Genomic DNA, 20,752 nt, shown 5'->3' with positions numbered 1-20,752 from the left:
TGAATATGAAATGGCCTGGGTTATCACTGCCCATAAGTTATGTTCTGATTGCCGTTCTAGAGTACTCTCTTCCACCGAATCAGGGAGTTTAGAGTGCGTTGAGCCATCTGCCTCCGAGGTTTCAATGTCCCGTGAGGCGCGTGCCCCAGACCCTTCCTCGGCTACGCAAGCAGGTGTCCCTATGGCCTTTACCGCTACTCCGGAGGGTGGCTTGTTTTCTCCAGAAGTTACGGCACGGTTCCGCATGGCCATTTCTATGGCACTGGCTCATTATTATCTCCCAAGTGAAATATTTCTAAGATATTGTCCGTGTCCTGTTAACCAGGGCCCGTCGGGCGTGGGATCGCCTGATTCAGCTCTGCCTTCTGGGGAAGCGTTGGCCTCTGAGGCTTCAGGGGCCCCAACCTTGGGGCCAGGGTCTTTCGTTGATCCGGCGAGGGATGATTTTGCCTTTCGTTATAGGCTGGCACGTCTTCGTGTTATTTTAAGGCATTTTTGGCAATGTTGGAGGATCCTAGTCCTAGTGGGCCGAGGGATCCGAGGCCTTAGATGCTGGATGGCAAATTGGATATGACGTTTAGGAATGAAGCCAATCTCCTTAACGTCTCTGCTTTTATTTATCTTTTATGTTTCGGTTCTAGTTCTGAGCTTGGGTGAATGGGGCGTCTTTTTCTTAAGCTCATGTCTGTTAGATTTTCGTTTTTGAGAATGTCCTTCTCTGGAACTGATGCTTGTAATTTTGTGGTAACGTGGGCACTTCCTTGGAAGTTGGGCACTTTTTGAATAGTATAATTATGTTTTCTAGTTCATTTATCGATCCTTCGGGTCGAATTTTCTTGGACCTTAGTAGTTCTGGAGTGTCCTTATACCAGGTTGGTACTGTTCGGACGCTTTTCGGCTGTTACCTGGGTTCATGTCACCCTTGTGGTGCTGATTAATCCTGTCGGATTCTGACTGTCACTTGACCTATTGCTATGGACTCTGGGCTCGGATCCTATCGAAGTATGAGGCCTAAGGTTGGCTGGTTTGGGCTACTCGCCTGGGATACGGATATTGCACTTTGAAGGTGTGTTAGCAGGCTTACAACGCCTTTCGGTGGCTTGGGTTTCGCGATGGCTGAGTCAGCTTTCCTACTTGGTCATTGAGAGTTCACTATAAATCACTGGCTCTTGCACAAAAACACTTTTTTGCTCTGTGCATTTCTTTAGGGGTTAATTTTTTTTACAAATTATTTTGTGAGACCCAAAAGCTCTTTTCAGAGCCATTTAGTTAATTTAAATTTAAATTTTGTGTTGATTTTTTTTTAGTATTTTTTTTCTCTGTGACAGAGAAAAATAAATCATGTCACAGAGGACATATAAAGCTGAGGAGGCATATGCCATCCTTGCGTCAGAGTCAGACGTCTCTATATCGGACTCAGAACCCAATTTTGACAATTATTAGATACAGTCTCAACTGATAGTGATGTATCTGTGGCTGCTAGCCCCCTTGCCAGCAGAAGACGTGTTGCTCCAACTGCCATTGCTGCTGAAGGGTGGGTAATGCCTCATCACCAGAGGCATTACCCACCCTTCACAGAGGCCCGATATCCCACCCTTCACAGTTTATAGAGGTTTTTCTGGGCGATGATGTATTGGGGAACATTGTCGCCCAAACTAATTTATATACCCATCAGTTCCATGATGCAAAGCCTGACTCTATTTTGGCAAAGCAGCAATGGGCCCCCATAGATGTGCCAAAATTTAAAAAATTCTGGACATTGACTATGCTGATGGGCATAATAAAAAAGAAAACTCCATCCGCTCCTACTGGAGCAGTAACCCCATCTGCTCTACCCCCATTTTCTCCCAATGTATGTTGAGGAAGAGGTATGAAATGATTCTACATTTCATGCACTTCAGCGACAACACCCTGTGCCACCCTAGGGAGCATCCCCAGTTTGACAGGCTGTATAAAATCCGCCCCCTGATTACCCACTTTGCTGCCAGGTTTGCAGAGGCTTATATACCTGGAAGGAATATATGCGTGGATGAATCCCTGATGAAGTATAAGGGAAAGCTGGGATTCAAGCAGTATATTCCTTTCAAGCGCTCCAGGTATGGAGTAAAGGTGCATAAGCTCTGTGAGATCGAGTCTGGGTAAACTCAGGCCTTACGGGTGTACGAGGGAAAAGATATCCACCTTGACCCTTCAGGTTGCCCAGAACATATGAGAACCACTGGCAAGATTATCTGGGACCTGATATTACCCCTGATGAACAAAGGGTACCACTTGTATCTTGAAAATTCTATACAAGTGTCCTTTTGTTCAAGCTACTGTATTGTTTTGATACAGTAGCTTGCGGTACAATTAGAAAGAACCACTCAGGTTTCCCAGGACAACTTGCATGCACCCTGCTACGAAGGGGGGAGACCTCAGTTCTGCGCCAAGAGGAGCTGTTGGCAGTTAAGTACAGAGACAAGAAGGATGTGTACCTTCTTACCACCATCCACAATGAGAGGACTGTGGAGGTCTCTGTATGTGGCAGAGCTGAGAGCATAAGGAATCCATTGTGCATCAAGGCTTATAACCGGCATATGGGTGGGGTTGATCTTAATCAACTGCTGCAGCCCTACCTAATTTTTCGGAAGACAATGGCCTGGTACAAAAAGGTTGCAATTTACTTAATGCAGATTGCAACCCACAACGCTTTTTTGTTGTTCAAGAAAGCAAACCCTGGAATGAAACAGACGTTTTTACAGTTTCAGCTCCAGATCATTTTGGGGATTTTGTACCAAGATGCACCTGCTCCCCGGTGATGTGTGGTGATGGGAGAGATCAGAGTTGGGACTATTTTATTTTCAAAATCCCCCCTCAGGATCCTCAGGAAAAAAATGCAGAGTCTGTACAAAGAGGGGGCAGAGAAGGGACACCACCTTTTACTGTCCTGATTGCCCTGGACAACCTTGACTCTGCATTGGGGACTGCTTCAAGCAGTATCACACATTGGTAAATTTGTTTATTTTTTTTTTACATTTGCCGTTTTTTTTTTTTGGGGGGGGGGGGGTTGGTTATGTTTACTGTTGCTGAGTTTGTTTTTGTTTTTTACTTTTAATGTGCCAGATTTTTACATTTTACTGTTCTATTTTTTAAAAGTTCTAAAATTGGTGCTGTATTTTACCAAAACCCCTGTCAGACCTATGCATTTGGGGGCATGGGTGTACTCAGGGGATCTTGCAGAAAATAACCTGGAGTGTTTTCTTGCATAGTCAAAAAGCAATGTGTGTTTAAAAATGAAAATTGAAAAATTACCACCATACGCTTTCTACAATTTTTTTTGGCTAAAACGGATCAAAAGGCATCAAAGCACTCCATATACAGTACTTTGGGGTGTCAACGTTTAAAATACATACACTTTTATGGCAATAAATAAAACTGGGGTATGCAATAGGCCCCAAACTAAAGATAGGCCTATCAGAAGAAATACTCTCACTTTCAACTCAAATTAAGTCATGTAATTATAAATGTGTAAAAATTAAAATTGAAAAATTACCACCATACATTTTCTCATTTTTTTGGGCTAAATCAGTTGTATCAAAATACTCCATATACAATACATTGGGGTGTTAACTTTTCAAATATATGCACATTCATGGTAAGCAAATAAATTGGGGTATGTAAAAATGCCCCCAAAAAAGAAGATAGGCAAAGAAGATATGTTAAATGTGAAAAAAAAATCACAAACACATGTCAGAAAATTGGCATTGCACCCCCTAAACAAGCCAACAAACCTATGCATAGGTGGTATCACTGTACTCGGGAGATGTTGCTGAACACATATTGGGGTCTTCATTGGCAGTAACACATAACAAGAGCTGAGAATCCATGCCTAAAGTACAATGTGTGTGAAAAATACCACAAAAAATATGACTGCCCAATAGTTTGACAAAGACTGATAAGGTTGAATTAGTGCATGGGAAGTATTAAAATACCAGCTTTTCAAATACCCTAGGGTGTCTACTAGTGTAAATTTCATTGGCCGGCTTAAAATATATCACAAATAGGACATGGGTGCATAATGGCAGATGTGAAAATTCCAAGTTGGAGAACTGGAATGCGCCCCCTAAAATTAAGGCCTTTTAGCCCCCTGAAAACCAGACAAACCTATTCATTGGTGGTATCACTGTACTCAGGAGATGTTGTTGAACACATTTCCATCTTAATGGGAGGAGAGTCCGCTGCTTCATTCATTAAAAACCTGGCCACCAGGTGGAGGCAAAGACAGTCCAGCCAAAGGCTTAAACACCCCCCACTTCCCTCCAGTCATTAATTTCCTTTTGTCACAGGAAGTTGGCAGAGAAGTGTCGGAAAATTCGGAGTAGTCTCTTATGGAGGGTAGTACTCTTCGAAATGGGACTGGAGTTTTAAGTAATCCTGTCAGCCTCTCAGTGAGAGCATGGATAAATGTTAAAGTCCGGAGATGCAGGGAGATTCTTTCTGCTAAATCATTCTGACTCAGGTTAACAGCTCCATTAGCAATCAGCGTTGACGAGTTTCGCTGCTTGCTTTTATTCTCTGTAACACTTGAAGGGCTGTGTTCCTGTTCCACGGCGTTGATTCTAGTAAGATCATTTAAATTATTTATATATTTGATAATGCAAGAAGACCGGGTCACAGTGTGGCCCTTTTTATCTTTATAGAATCTAGGGTATTACCCTCGGAAGGGGGCTTTTGAACACGGGGGATATTATAATACATATTATTGTTTATTGTGTTTTTCTACTGCATTTGTGTGAGATGAGGCTCCGTCAGTGTGGAACACAGTTCATTAGTGAGAGATCAAAGCGGGCTTTTTTGGTGCGTTCTTCTCTCGAGTGCAGGGGCGGTCCTGCATGGCGCTCTATGTGACCGGGTGTGGCCTCTGCAACTTCCTCTTTCTTGACCTGCGTTCGAAGGAGATGAAAGCTGTTTCTTGTAGTCCGGGTCATAGGAGGTGGTGAGTGCCCCGGCCATTGGGATATAAAGGTGCCATTTATTTTTTGTCAAGTCGTGTAATAAAGGCACAAGTTATGGAGGACTCTGATATGTTAGAGGATACTCCCTCTTTATCCAAACCCATTAACTGTGCATATTGTGAGGAGGTTCTAGTCGAACCACCTACGCAACTCTGTTCCACATGCTTTGACAATATTGCTATTTCCAAAAAGAATAAGGTATTTAGTACGACTGAGCCGTCCACTTCTGAGGGCTCCCCGCGAGGTGCATTCCCTGCACTCATCTCCTATTACACAAGCAGTTCCCCAGGGCCTTACTAATCCTCCTGCGGGAGGGGTCATTTAGCCTCCAGACTTCGCTGATCAATTACAGACTGCGGTTTCTGTGGCCATTAATGTGACGCCTCACCCTACTAAGCGCAAGCAGAATGTTCAGCACTGCTATCCGTCTCAGGGGTCTTCGACTCCGCTGGATGTCTCGGACAGTTTATCCGCTGAGGAGGACAACTCCGACTTATCGGAGGATGTCGCTTCTGGGTCGGAATCGGCTACGTCTAGGCCTCCGTCCGCGGAGGAGCCAGATTTCAAATTTAAGATGGAGCATTTGCGCTTTCTGCTAAAAGAGATGCTTGCTATGTTAGAGGTTCCGGACCGAAACTTCCGAAAACCTTTGATCCCTAAACTGGATAGGGTTTATGAGGACAGGGTAGTGCCCCAGGCCTTCCCGGTTCCAGTTAAAATGGCTAACATTATTAAGAATTAATGGGAGAAACTTGGTTTGCCCTCTTCCCTCTCTTCCCGTTCCAGACGTGCAGCTTGAACTGTGGGGAACTGTCCCTAAGGGACACTTGCTAAGAGAACGATTATTCCGCTAGACGATAGCTCCTCTTTCAAGGAACCCATGGATAAAAAGATGTTCTAACTCACGGGGTTCATTTTTCAACCGGTGGCTGGTGCGGCTACCTACTGGTGTGACGCCCTATCAGCTATTTTTTGAGGTGGAGACTTCTCTCGATGAAATTCTAGAACAAATCAAGGCCTTAAGAGTGGCACATTCATTCATTTGTGATGCTAACATGCAGATTATTCACCTGAATACTAAGACGTCAGGTTTTTCTGTTTTAGCCCGCAGGGCTCTGTGGCTAAAGTTGTGGTCTGCGGACATGACTTCTAAGTCTAGTTTGCTTTCCCTTCCATTCAAGGGGAACGTTTTGCCCGGGCCTGGATTCTATCATATATACGGTCATGGGTGGCAAGGCTAAACCTAAGGGATCTACTTTTCATCCCTTTCGTGCGGACAAGTCTCAGCGCCAGCAGCCTGCTGCAAAGTCGGAGCAATCTTGGAATCCAGCTAACTCTTGAAACAAGTCCAAGCAGAATAAGAAGCCCGCCGAATCAAAGTCAGCATGAAGGGCGGCCCCCAGTCCGTCTTCGGATCATGTAGGGGCAGACTATCTCTTTATGCGGAGGCCTGGAGAAAAGACGTTATAGACCCATGGGTTCTGGAGGTCGTGTCCCAGGGTTACAGGATAGGTTTCAAGTCTTATCCGCCCAGAGGCAGATTCCTCATGTCAAACATATCTTCAAGACCAGAAAAGAGAGACGCCTTCCTGGGGTGTGTGAGGGATCTCTCATCTCTCGGAGCAATCGTCCCAGTCCCTGGGTCCTGGGGTATTATTTAAACCTTTTCGTGGTCCCAAAGAAGGAGGGCACGTTCCGTCCAATTCTGGACCTAAAGGCCCTAAACAAATTTTTGTCAGTTCCGTCGTTCAAGATGGAGAAGATCAGGTCAATTCACGTTCCAATCCACAAGGATCACTTCAGGTTTCTAAGATTCACCTTCCTGGACCAACACTTCCAGTTTGTGGCCCTTCCGTTTGGTCTGGCGACTGCCCCAAGGGTCTTCACAAAGATTCTGGGAGCTCTTCTCACAGTAGCAAGAGCTAGAGGAATTGTGGTGGCACCTTATCTGGACGATATCCTTGTCCAGGCTCCGTCCTATACTCTTGCAGAGGATCACTCAAGAGCGCTTCTCCTTCGGTCCCATGGGTGGAAGATAAACAAAGGAAAGAGTTCATTGGTCCTCAGCAACAGGGTGGAATTCCTGGGTACGATAATAGATTCTTCAGCCATGAAGATATTTTTGACAGATCAGAGATCTGTCCCAACAGATATCTCTAAACAGACCGGTGAGGGAGTCCCTATCTTGGTGGACCCGACCAGGGCAGTTGTCTCAGGGGACATCCTTTTTGAGACCATCCTGGGAGATTGTAACCACGGATGCAAGTCTATCAGGATGGGGAGCTGTTTGGTGTGCCAGAAAGGCACAGGGCAGATAGACTTTAATACTCTGAGGGCTTGGCCCCTTCTGGGGTCACCCTGATTCATTAGATTCCAGTCGGACAACATTAGCTTGGTGGCTTACATAAACCATCAGGGGGGACGAGAAGCTCCCTAGCCATGAGGAAAGTATCTCGGATTCTGGTGTGGGCAAAGACTCACATTTGTTCTCTCTCAGCGTTCCACATTCCAGCTGTGGACAACTGGGAAGCAGATTTTCTGAGCAGACAGACGTTTCATCCGGGGGAATGGTCCTTCCATCCTGAGATATTTGCAGCAATCTGCAGCAGATGGGGGACACCGAACATAGATCTCATGGCATCCAGACTCAATTGCAAGCTGCCCAAGTATGGGTCACGATCCAGGGACCCCCAGGCAGAACTGATAGATGCCTTGGCGGTACCCTGGAACTTTAACCTAATTTACATATTTCCACCGTTACCTCTTCTACCTCGGGTAGTGGCCCGCATCAAGCAGGAGCAAGCTTTGGCTATTCTGATCGCACCGTCGTGGCTGCGGAGGATGGTTAGCGGATTTGGTGGCGATGTCATCATCTCCGCTGTATAAGTTACCTTGTCGCAGGAATCTGCTGGTTCAAGGTCCCTTTCTAAATCAAAATCTAGATTCTCTGAGTCTGACTGCGTGGAGATTGAACGACTAGTCTTACCCAAGAGAGGATTTTCGGAAAAGGAAGCCGGTCACTTGACGCATCTACAACATCTACAACTTTCTCCAGGACGGTCTGGATAAGGGTCTTGCCGCCAGTTCCCTAAGGGGACAGATCTCAGCTTTATTTGTACTGTTGCATAGGAAGCTGTGGAGCTTCCTGACATTCAGTCCTTTGTTCAGGCTCTGGTTAGGATCAGGCCTGTTTTCAGGAATCCGGCTCCTCCTTGGAGCTTAAACTTGGTTCTTAAGGTCTTGCAGAGGACTCAGTTTGAGCCTATTCATGCACTTGGCATTAAGTTTCTTTCATGGAAAATCCTATTATTACTGGCTATTGCATCGGCTCGCAGAATCTCTGAGTTGGCGGCTGTCATGTTCACAGCTATTCTTCTGCTCTCCTATGCAGTTATGGTATTAACTCACTTGCAAATAGTACTGTTTCTTTAATAGTCTGACATCCAGCCTATAAATGGCCTCCTCCCACAATACTCTTTGCTTGGTATTGGATCGTAGATTGCATTGTCTGCACTCCTTCCCAGCCTCCTTTGAAGAAACCTCAGAACTCTCTGTTCAGCTACGGAACTCTAAGCCGCCTGTCAGCTGTTTCACTGATTCCGGAAGTATTGGAGCGGTGACGTCACACGCCAACCTTTGCCGCATCTCGTGGACTGAGACTGTTTGTTCGCTCTGAGTTCTTTCTCCTGCGGTTAAGCTTTAACTGTTCAGGTACCTCATTCAGCCACTTACCTATTATATGCTATAGCAGTATACACTATTTACATTATATTACACTCTGATCGATCTACTCAGTGTCATCTTAACTACACTTCAGTTGTTATTTTTTTCTCTGTGTTAACACCTATTTCATTTGGTGACTTGTTGTGCTTATGCTGCTGCATTTATTCAGTGATTTATTCACATGTGGCAGCTATAGAATATCCACAGCATCCTTCACCAACTATTAAACTGCATTGATTCAAAGTGGGTTCTCACATTACATGTATTGTAATTGATGTTACCACCCAAATAACAATCTCTGCAACAAACTTACTAAAATTACATTCATCTCAGCAGCTGTGGTTCACTTAGACACTCACTTTTATTTCAGACAGCACAGCGGCCTTGCAATGTGAGCCTCCCTTCTTGGTTTTTCATGCCGATAAGGCTGTCCTTCGTACTGGATTGTGATTCCTTCCCAAGGTGGTGTCGAGTCGTAACATCAATTAGGAAATAGTAGTTCCTTCTTTGTGTCCTAACCCTTCTTCTTCAAAGGAGAGGTTACTTCATAATCTGGACGTGGTTCGGGCGTTGACGTTTTATCTTCAGGCCACGAAGGAGTTCAGACAGACTTTGTCCTTATTTGTTGTGTATTCAAGGAAGCGCAGGAGACAAAGGGCTTCTGCCACTTCTCTATCTTTTTGGTTGAGGAGTATGATCCATCTGGCATATGAGACAGCGGAACACAAGCCTCCTCAGAGGATTACGGATCGACTAGAGCTGTGGCCTCTTCTTGGGCCTTTAATGAGGCTTCTATGGAGCAGATTTGTAAGGCGGCCACTTCGTCTTCCTTAGATACTTTTGCAAAATTTTATAAATTTGACACTTTTGCTTCGGTGGAAGCAGCTTTTTGGAGAAAGGTTCTGCAGGCTGTGGTGCCCTCAGTATAGGGTCCGCCTTCTTTGCCCCGTTTTTGTTCATTCAGTGTCCTCCAGAGCTTGGGAATTTGTTCCCACAAGTAATGAATGAAGCAGTGGACTCTCCTCCCATTAAGATGGAAAACATAAATTATGCCTACCTTTCTCAGTGGGCGAACCTAAATTTATTAATAATCTTCTGGCACCATTTATACCCTGATATTTCTCCTACTGTTCCTTGTTCCCTTGGCAGAATGACTGGGGGATGAGGGGAGTGGGGGAGGTATTTAAGCCTTTGGCTGGGTGTCTTTGCCTCCTCCTGGTGGCCAGGTTCTTAATTCCACAAGTAATGAATGAAGCAGTAGACTCTCCTCCCACAAATAGAAATTAAATTATCAGGTAAGCATAATTTATGTTTTTGAGGTGTTTTTTGGCAGTAACACATAACAGGAACCAAGAGAGTTTGAAAAATAACAGAAAAAAATGACTACCCAAAAGTTTGACAAAGACTGGGGGTTGAATTATTGCATGAAAGTAAATGCCTCCAACAACCCCTTAGGACCCATTCTTTCAGAGCGACTTGAATAAAAGAACGTGTTGCATCCTGTGGCTTTAACCCTGCAGAACTGAACTATTATGAGAGAGAGCTGTTGCCCTGGGGAAGTGGCATCACCTACTTAAGTGGGCTATGTGTCCAGTCACTATCTAGACAGATCATTGTAACCTTGAATATCTCTGCACTGCTACAATACTACTACCCTGGCAGGCAAGATGGACATTGTTCTTCTCCCGTCTCTCATTCCAAGTGACTTATCACGCAGGTTCTAAGAATGTGAAGGAAGAAGCCTTATCTCACATGCATGAAGAGGATTCTATGGACCAAATGCCAAATGACACTATACTGCGACCCAGTCACTCCCTCACCTTGCAACCCTCTTTACTACACCATCTATACAAAATGAAAGACACTCCTCCAGTGGCCACACCACCGCTACAAAAGAAGCAAGACCCATGGTACAATGTTTCCAAATATATATTCCTCATTTGCTTCATCATGAAGAAGTTCTGAGCCAATTCCACAACATGATAGCCACCAGTCACAGAGGTTTCCCCAAAACCTAAGAAGCAGTGCAGCAGTACTTTTAATGGCCAACCTTACGCCAAGACGATTAAAACTGCATAACTTCTTGTGACAATTGTGCTAGAGCCAAAACCTCGACTACCAGATGTGCTGGTTTTCTTCAACCTCATCCTTGTCCTTGGTCTGATATCACTATGGACTTTATCTTGGAATTATCTCCCTCACAACAGCACAGCACCATTTTTTTAGTGGTAGACCACTTCACTATAATGGAACATTTCATACCAACCATTGGCCTCCTACACGCCCCCAAGACTGCTGCACTGTTTTTGCAGCTGTAACAGCCACAACTCTTCTGAGAAGGTTACTGCGAAACGTATGTTGGAAATTTACGTCATAGCCATGCCCCCGCAATCCTTCACAAGGAAAGGTATTGCGAGAATTCTAAACACAAGAAGTTTGTGGTATGAACTGCAATCGTATCCGCTTCTATCCTACTAGAGTATCGGTATATGCCGCCCACTGAGAGTATACAGTGGTTAGATACCCAAGTGACTATTTCAGGGGAGCGATATTGTGGCTTTTTATGTATGTTTTAATTGTATACATCACACGGAGTGTTGCCGGATGAATACTGGGTGCCTGGCAGTATAAAACCAGGTATGCGTCATCTCCAGAACCGGTTACGCTCATTTATGCGTGAGTAGCCCCTTGGCAGTTTCGGCTATATTTGTTCACATATAAACTGTACTTCATATTTATTTCTTCTTGAGGCAAGAAGAATATACCTTGAAAACTGAGGTCTTGCATACACCTAGAGATCATGGAATCACATTGAACACATATCCTTATTGCATTGTTTAATATTTTTTTTTGCATTATCACTTTTTAAGATTTGAGTGTGTCAATGGAAATAACTGCTGATTCAGCCAAAAAAACATTTATTAGGTCAGGCACTGATGTTGAACAAGAAGGTCTGGCTTGTGTTTCAGTTCATCCTGAAGGTGTTTAGTGTCCAGGGCTCTGTGCAGGCCACTCAAGTTCCTCCACATCAAGATTGTCAAACCATATATTTAAAGGCCTTGCTTTGTGCACAGGGGCACAGTCATGCTGGAGCAATAATGGGCCTTCCCGAGACTGTTTCCTGGAAGTAGTCTAAAATGTCTTTGTATCCTGTAACATTAACATGACACTTCACTGGAACTTAGGGACCTAGTCCAAACCATGAAAACAGCAGTTGAGGAGATGGACCCTAGGGCAGACGTAGGGAATTGGATGGAGACACCTACCCATGAACCAGGATTCAGGATCCTGGATGTGGATAGTTGAGATGCTGTGGTTTGTAATTGTAGAGAGCTACTGCAGGGTTCAGGAACTGGAAATGTAACATCTGTGCAAATATTAATATTTTCATACTTCATAAAAAACAAGTAGCAATAAGTACCATAGTAAATGACCAAAGGCTTGATAAACACAGCAGTATATCCTAGGTAACTGATTCATTTTGCAGGGTTGAGAGTATCCATTACTGAAAAAGCAGATGACTAGGTAATCACAGTAAGAGTTATTTGGTAACTGGCATATGTTCAGAGTTCAGAGTATATATTGTGGTTGTAGCAGATGACTGGATAATCATAGTAATAGTTGTCTGGTAACTGAGACATATTGCAGGATTCAGAGTAAACAATTCAATAGTAGTAGATGACTAGGTAATCATAGAAATAGAAATCAGGTGGCTGAAATATGTTGCAGGATTCACAGTATACAATATGGCTGTAGCAGATGACTGGTTAATCACATATATACTTGTCTGATAACAGATATGTTGCAGGGTCAGGGTATATAATACAGTTGTAGCAGATGACTGGATATATACAGTAATGCTTGTCTGGTAACTGAGATATGTTGCAGGATGAGAGTATACAATTAAGTTGTAGCAAATGACTGGACAATAGCATTATTGGTTCTTTGGAAACATATATCTTGTAGGTTCAGGGTATACAATTCAGTTGTAGCAAATGATTGGGTAATCACAATAAGGTTTCTCTGGAAACAGATATGTTGCAGAGTTCAGAGTGTACAATATAGCTGTGTCCAGGATAAATACAGCAGGAATAAAAAAAACAGAATACAGCTAAACACTTGTGGTCAGTAGAACACAGGCAGCGTTTATCAGGCCTGGATAGAAATGACTTGAAATATACAGGAAAAGGCATGTGGAACGGACACAGAGTGATCTGCAAACGAAGCTGGTGTATTGAATCTAGGCCTGAGGATTTCCTAAATAGAAGCTGCTGAGATCAGGTAGAGGATAATTTATCAGGCAGAAAAGTTCCAGCAGTAGGAAGGATGAAGGCTGCGCCCCAAACAGCCTGATTGACAGGAGGAAGCACTCTTAAATTGACATTAACGATAGGCATGACAGCTTTACAGCACTCCAGCTGCGTGTCCATGGATACCCATTTCATGAAGCTACGCATGCACAATTCTTGTGCTGATGCTGTTTTGAACTGTAGTGAATGATCCAACAGATGATAGTCAATTTGTACATGCTGAACGCTTCAGAATTAGTCAGCCCTGCTTTGTGTGTTGTTCCTAGATGCTTTTACTTCACAATACTAGCAGTTACAGTTGGCCAGAGCAGATCTGGTAGGGCAGAAATTTCACTAACTGACATGTGGCAAAGCTGGCATTTATGACAGTACCAAGTTTAAACAAAATGAGCTCTTCAGCTCTGCCAATGTTTATCTATGGAGATTCCATGGCTATGTGCTGGATTGTATGCACCTGGTAGCAATGGGTGTGGCTGAGACACCTGGACTCAATAATCAGAAGGGGTGTCCACATAATTTTGGCCATATTGTGTAAACGTTTATATAAACATTTGTTAATGTCCATTTAACTTTCGATATGTCAGTATGCAAAAATCATGGTTCAGAAGGTGATAATGTTTGTACACTTTTTACTAGCAATAAAATATATTTTACTGCCACTGTTACAGATGTCTCTTCCTTTCGGAAGCTCCACCCTCTCACCAACTCCAGCCACTACAAGGACCATATCGAGAGAATATCAAAGGGTGAGGAGAATATCTTGGCACCAGGAAAACCCATTGCCCTTGTGGCAACAGCTGGTACTTCTGGGATTCCCACCACAGTGCCTGTCACAGCAAATAGTGCCATACAACGTTTTCTGCAGGTAATTGTAGTGCCAACATTTATAGAAGCTTATTTTTAGTAAAAGAAGATATAGGAGTATTTATATTGCGAAATAGGAGGAGCTACTGTGAAATTTTGCATGGTGCAGTAGAAGGGTTATAATGACTGGAATATAGAATAGTACAATGTGTTTAAGGGATATGCAACCCAAAAAAGGCTGTTTTCTGATTAAGACAGAACATACAATTTAAAGTTTCCAATTTGCTTCTTTTATCAACGTTGCCTTGTTTCCATGGTATTCTTTGTTGAAGAGATACCTAGGTAGATGTCTGGAGCACTTGCAAATAGATAGCATTCTTTCAAAACTGCTACCATATAGTTCTCCAGACACGTGCATGTTCCTGAGCATATGTCCCTTTTTTTCAACAAAAGATACAAAAAGAATTCAAAAAAATTAATAATAGAAGTAAATTAGAAAGTTGTTTAAAATAGCATGCTCATGAAAGAAAAATGTTGGGTTTTGTGTACCTTTAAGGGAGAAGATCTATAGAAATAGTTATGAGAAAGCAAGTTGACTACCAAACTAGCTTTATTAGACTTTCTACATAAAAAAAGGCTCATGCTAATGATGTCATCCTTAAAGAGTTACACCTAATCTGTAAGGCCCTTAATGGCTATCAGCTGAGCACAAAAAAAACAAAAAAACTACTTTTAAACTCAAGCAAAAATGTTACTATGAGGGGACTAGATAGTGTGCTGATCCTTTCTTATGTACCATTCAGTTCTACTTATCCTTTATAGATTTATTTGTTATTGCCTTAGTTTCTCTTGTCCGTTGTAAACCAAGTATTTCATTTTAAATGTAACCGCGTACAGTCTACACTTTAGTCATCTTAAAGCCTTACCTTAGATTAAGCTGCAAATAGTTTCCTGCACCCCTGGAACCGTAAAAAAAGTTATTTTAAAATTAATATTGTTTCTTGCTACTTTGAAATGGCTGCCAAGATCCACCCATCGATGACATCACGATCTGTGCTGCATCTAGCACTCTGCTGAATAGCTTTGACAGTCAGTTGAATCCAACTAGTGAACCTTTTTGTAACTAGTGAGCCTTTTGTAACTAGTGAGCCTTTAATGCAGGCCAGATCGTAATGTCATCAGTGGGAGGAGCTTGGCAGCCATTACAAAGTGGCCAGAAACACTATTCATTTTAAAATAACCTTTTTACTGTTCCTTCTGCATTATATAGAAAGGATGCAGGAGGCTATTTGCAGCTTAATCTAAGGTAAGACTTTAAGATGACTAAGGTGTAGACTGTCCCTTTAAGAGTTGTTTTGTTATATGTATACAGAGTATTGTTTGGTTAATAGTTTGTACTGTGTCATTTATTTCTCCAACATAGGTGTGTCCGGTCCACGGCGTCATCCTTACTTGTGGGATATTCTCTTCCCCAACAGGAAATGGCAAAGAGCCCAGCAAAGCTGGTCACATGATCCCTCCTAGGCTCCGCCTACCCCAGTCATTCTCTTTGCCGTTGTACAGGCAACATCTCCACGGAGATGGCTTAGAGTTTTTTAGTGTTTAACTGTAGTTTTTCATTATTCAATCAAGAGTTTGTTATTTTAAAATAGTGCTGGTACGTACTATTTACTCAGAAACAGAAAAGAGATGAAGAATTCTGTTTGTATGAGGAAAATGATTTTAGCAACCGTAACTAAAATCCATGGCTGTTCCACACAGGACTGTTGAGAGCAATTAACTTCAGTTGGGGGAACAGTTTGCAGTCTCTTGCTGCTTGAGGTATGACACATTCTAACAAGACGATGTAATGCTGGAAGCTGTCATTTTCCCTATGGGATCCGGTAAGCCATGTTTATTACGATTGTAAATAAGGGCTTCACAAGGGCTTATTTAAACTGTAGACTTTTTTTGGGCTAAATCGATTGATATTAACACTTATTTAGCCTTGAGGAATCATTTATTCTGGGTATTTTGATTTAATAATATCGGCAGGCACTGTTTTAGACACCTTATTCTTTAGGGGCTTTCCCAAAGCATAGGCAGAGTCTCATTTTCGCGCCGGTGTTGCGCACTTGTTTTTGAGAGGCATGGCATGCAGTCGCATGTGAGAGGAGCTCTGATACTCATAAAAGACTTCTGAAGGCGTCATTTGGTATCGTATTCCCCTTTGGGTTTGGTTGGGTCTCAGCAAAGCAGATACCAGGGACTGTAAAGGGGTTATTTTAAGGGTTAAAGCTTCCAAAATTGGTGTGCAATATTTTCAAGGCTTTAAGACGCTGTGGTGAAAATTTGGTGAATTTTGAACAATTCCTTCATGTTTTTTCGCAATTGCAGTAATAAAGTGTGTTCAGTTTAAAATTTAAAGTGACAGTAACGGTTTTATTTTAAAACGTTTTTTGTACTTTCTGATCTTCGAACATCCGAATCTGGTTTCACTCCAGCTGACTGCTTGGAGATTGAACGCTTGATTTTATCGAAGCGAGGATTCTCAGATTCTGTGATCGATACTCTTGTTCAGGCCAGAAAGCCTGTGACTAGAAAGATTTACCACAAAATTTGGAAAAAATATATCTGTTGGTGTGAATCTAAAGGATTCCCTTGGGACAAGGTTAAGATTCCTAGGATTCTATCCTTCCTTCAAGAAGGATTGGAAAAAGGATTATCTGCAAGTTCCCTGAAGGGACAGATTTCTGCCTTGTCGGTATTACTTCACAAAAAGCTGGCAGCTGTGCCAGATGTTCAAGCCTTTGTTCAGGCTCTGGTTAGAATCAAGCCTGTTTACAAACCTTTGACTCCTCCTTGGAGTCTCAATTTAGTTCTTTCAGTTCTTCAGGGGGTTCCGTTTGAACCCTTACATTCCGTTGATATTAAGTTATTATCTTGGAAAGTTTTGTTTTTAGTTGCGATTTCTTCTGCTAGAAGAGTCTCAGAATTATCTGCTCTGCAGTGTTCTCCTCCTTATCTGGTGTTCCATGCAGATAAGGTGGTTTTACGTACTAAACCTGGTTTTCTTCCAAAAGTTGTTTCTAACAAAAACATTAACCAGGAGATTATCGTACCTTCTCTGTGTCCAAAACCAGTTTCAAAGAAGGAACGTTTGTTGCACAATTTGGATGTTGTTCGCGCTCTAAAATTCTATTTAGATGCTACAAAGGATTTTAGACAAACATCTTCCTTGTTTGTTGTTTGAAGCCGGGAGAAGTCTTCATCCAAACCTGCAGAAGTGGTCCTCCAGACGGCATCTTATATCTTCATCCTTCCGACGCGGAGCGGCTCCATCTTCAAGACATCCGGCGCGGAGCATCCTCTTCAATCGAAGTCTTCAATGGCGTCCCTTGAATCAGAATTCAAGGGACTCCATCTTGGATGACGTCACTTAAAGGAACCTTGATTCGGGAAGAAGACTTTGATGGAAGAGGATGCTCCGCGCCGGATGTCTTGAAGATGGAACCGCTCCGCGTCGGAAGGATGAAGATAGAAGATGCCGTCTGGATGAAGACTTCTACCCATCTGGAGGACCACTTCTGCTGGTTTGGATGAAGACTTCTCCCGGCTTCGTTGAGGACTTCTTGCCGCTTGGATGAAGATTTCTCCCGGCTTCGTTGAGGATGGATGTCCGGTCTTCAAAACTGTAAGTGGATCTTCGGGGGTTAGTGTTAGGCTTTTTTAAGGGTTTATTGGGTGGGTTTTATTTTTAGCTTAGGGTTTGGGCAATTGAAAAAGAGCTAAATGCCCTTTTAAGGGCAATGCCTATACAAATGCCCTTTTCAGGGCAATGGGGAGCTTATTTTTTTTTAGTTAGGATTTTATTTGGGGGTTGGTTGTGTGGGTGGTGGGTTTTACTGTTGGGGGGGTGTTTGTATTTTTTTTTTTACTTTACAGGTAAAAGAGCTGATTTCTTTGGGGCAATGCCCCGCAAAAGGCCCTTTTAAGGGCTATTGGTAGTTTAGTTTAGGTTAGGGTTTTTTTATTTTGGGGGGCTTTTTTATGTTGATAGGGCTTTTAGATTAGGTGTAATTAGCTTAAATATCTGATAATGTCTTTTTTTATTTTGTGTAATTTGGTGTTTTTTTTGTAATTTAGGTAATTTAATTTAATTTAGGTAATTTTATTTAATTGTAGTGTAAGGTTAGGTGTTAGTGTAACTCAGGTTAGGTTTTATTTTCCAGGTAAATTTGTATTTATTTTAGCTATGTAGTTAGTAAATAGTTAATAACTATTTAGTAACTATTCTACCTAGGTAAAATAAATACAAACTTGCCTGTAAAATAAAAATAAAACCTAAGATAGATACAATGTAACTATTAGTTATATTGTAGTTAGCTTAGGGTTTATTTTATAGGTAAGTATTTAGTTTTAAATAGGAATTATTTAGGTAATGATAGTAAGTTTTATTTAGATTTATTTTAATTATATTTAAGTTAGGGGGTGTTAGGGTTAGACTTAGGTTTAGGGGTTAATAGTGGCGGCGATGTTAGGGACAGCAGATTAGGTGTTAATAATATTTAACTAGTGTTTGCAATGCGTGAGTGCGGCGGTTTAGGGGTTAATATGTTTATTCTAGTGGCGTTGATGTCCTGAGTGGCAGATTAGAGGTTAATAATGTTATTTTAGTGTTTGCGATGTGGGAGGGCCTCGGTTTAGGGGTTAATAGTTAGTTTATGGGTGTTAGTGTACTTTTTATCACTTTAGTTATGAGTTTTATGCTACAGCTTTGTAGCGTAAAACTCATAACTACTGACTTTAGATTGCGTTACGAATCTTGCGGGATAGGCTGTACCGCTTACTTTTTGGCCTCCCAGAAAAAGCTTGTAATATCGGCGCTATGGAAGTTCCTTTGAAAAAAGACTTTACGCAAATTGCGTAAGTTAATTTGCGTTACGGTCAAAAAAGTGTGCGGTGCCCCTAAACCTGCAAGACTCGTAATACCAGCGGTAGTGAAAAAGCAGCATTATGAGCCTTAACGCTGCTTTTTCACCAGTACCGCAAAACTCGTAATCTAGCCGAATGATTTTTAAAAAATTTAAATGTTTATTTTATTACACTAAATATTTTATGCCATAAAATTTGGTATTTGGGAAGCAGTGTTATAATGAGTTATGTTTTTTAATATCAGAAGTTTGCCTACTATATTAAAATAGTTATAAGATATTTGCAGGATTGGATTATTAAAACAAAAGTGACGTTTCATGTAGAGATTATATAATGCCCACTGAGAAGTTTACTAATTATATAGAGCAACTAAAGCAGTCATAAGAACAGATATTATGGGGCAAAGTCCATTTTTAAAGGAGATTATATTAAGCATTATGAAGCAGAAATAGGAAATTATTGGGGGCATTATAGGAAAGATTTATAGGCAGCAATGAAAATGATTGATTATTTGGAACTAAATGGGGTAATGTCAGTGTAAATGAAGTAATATAGGTTATAAGGAGAGCTGTGATCATCACTATATAGGTAATAGGAAGAGTTAAAGAAGATATAAAATAATAGGAGACTATTGAGCAGAAATAATACATATAAGGAAGGTTACATTGAACATTTGGTGACATTACATGGAGACAGATTATGTTAGTATTTGGAAAAGCAAAAACAATCACAGTAATAAGTTATGTGTGATAGTATGAACAGTTGTATGGAGTAATACGTTACCTGGGTACATTGTACAGACTATTAAAATAATCAATAGAATAATGATGAGAAATAAGGGATCATTGAGAGGGAATATACAGAGCAATGGAATGAGTTATAAGGCTATGTATGGTACAGGAAGTTACAGAGGAAGCTTAAACTTTACGATAATATGTATTATTTTCCATAAAATGTGAATATTACAGGTGGGGAAGTTTTGTAAAGGGAGGGGATTATATGGAATTTATCTCTGTGATTAGCTAAATCTTTATCTCCACTTTCTCAAGGGCACAGCTCTGGGTCTGGAGCTTATTTACTACCATCTGCCTGGAGCTTTGGAGAAGGTAGTCAAGTTTTCATGCGCTACAACCTTTCGCCTCTCTGAGGGAGGAAGCCCAGTAGGTCCATACCCTCCTGCTCCCTCATCCAAGTTTCTGAAGCACTTGTACCCCCCTGCACCACCTGTCCATGCAACTGTGTCCCATAATGACTTGCTGTACACACAGCTACTCTTTGCCCTGAGGGACCCAGATGTGAGTGCACTGGAGGCCAACTTTTCCTGGCTTCTTGGCAATGTCTTTTCTCTTCTGGAGACCCACTGGGAATCTCTAATCTTGGATATCCAGTTGGGGCTTCTATGTCCTGATTTGCAGCTTCCTGGAGACACCAGAAGACAGATTGAAGAGATGCTTGTACCTGACTCCCAGAGAGCTGCTGAGCTTCAGTTGCAGTTTGAGAGGGGTTTTCGTGGAATTGCCAAGAGAGTGTGGCCAAAGCTGCAAGTAATTATAGCAGTTGGAGCAGGTGCCAGTGAGCTTGATGCCAAGATTTTGAAAGATGTGACTTGCCAGGGGATCCCTCTTTACTCTCCAATGTATTGTGCAGCAGAAGGTAAATAATGGTGCAAATAAATGCATGGATTGTCTCTTCTCCCTCAGCTATATATGAAGGACTTCCTATATCTCTCTTTTATCCCTGTTGTCCATGTACTCTTTTTTTTATTCAGCCCATTAGCTCATAATCTATTTTCCATCCTCAATGGTGCCTTAAAGGGATACTAAACCCAATTTTTTCTTTCATGATTTAGATAGAGCAGGCAATTTTAAGCAACTTTCTAATTTACTCCTGTTATCAACATTCCTGCTTTTTAAATAAAAATAGCGAGAACAAAGAAAAATTGTTAATAGGAGTAAATTAGAAAGTTGCTTAAAATCGCTCTCTCTATCTGAATCATAAAAGTTTTTT

General features: G+C 41.9%; 1 protein-coding gene across 1 annotated transcript in view; it reads left to right on the top strand.

The window, feature by feature from the left end:
- The window catches only part of GHDC (GH3 domain containing), a 390,939-nt gene that overhangs the window by 125,319 nt on the left and 244,868 nt on the right, over positions 1 to 20,752 (top strand). Inside the window, exons 3-4 of the mRNA XM_053699058.1 lie at positions 13,696 to 13,892; positions 19,795 to 20,398. Coding sequence (XP_053555033.1) covers positions 13,696 to 13,892; positions 19,795 to 20,398 — 801 coding nt within the window. The remainder of the gene's footprint in view (positions 1 to 13,695; positions 13,893 to 19,794; positions 20,399 to 20,752) is intronic.

The sequence above is a fragment of the Bombina bombina genome, chromosome 1, assembly GCF_027579735.1.
Source record: "Bombina bombina isolate aBomBom1 chromosome 1, aBomBom1.pri, whole genome shotgun sequence".
In the NCBI taxonomy this organism is placed as follows: Eukaryota; Metazoa; Chordata; class Amphibia; order Anura; family Bombinatoridae; genus Bombina; species Bombina bombina.
This window is presented reverse-complemented; position numbering and strand designations above follow the sequence as displayed.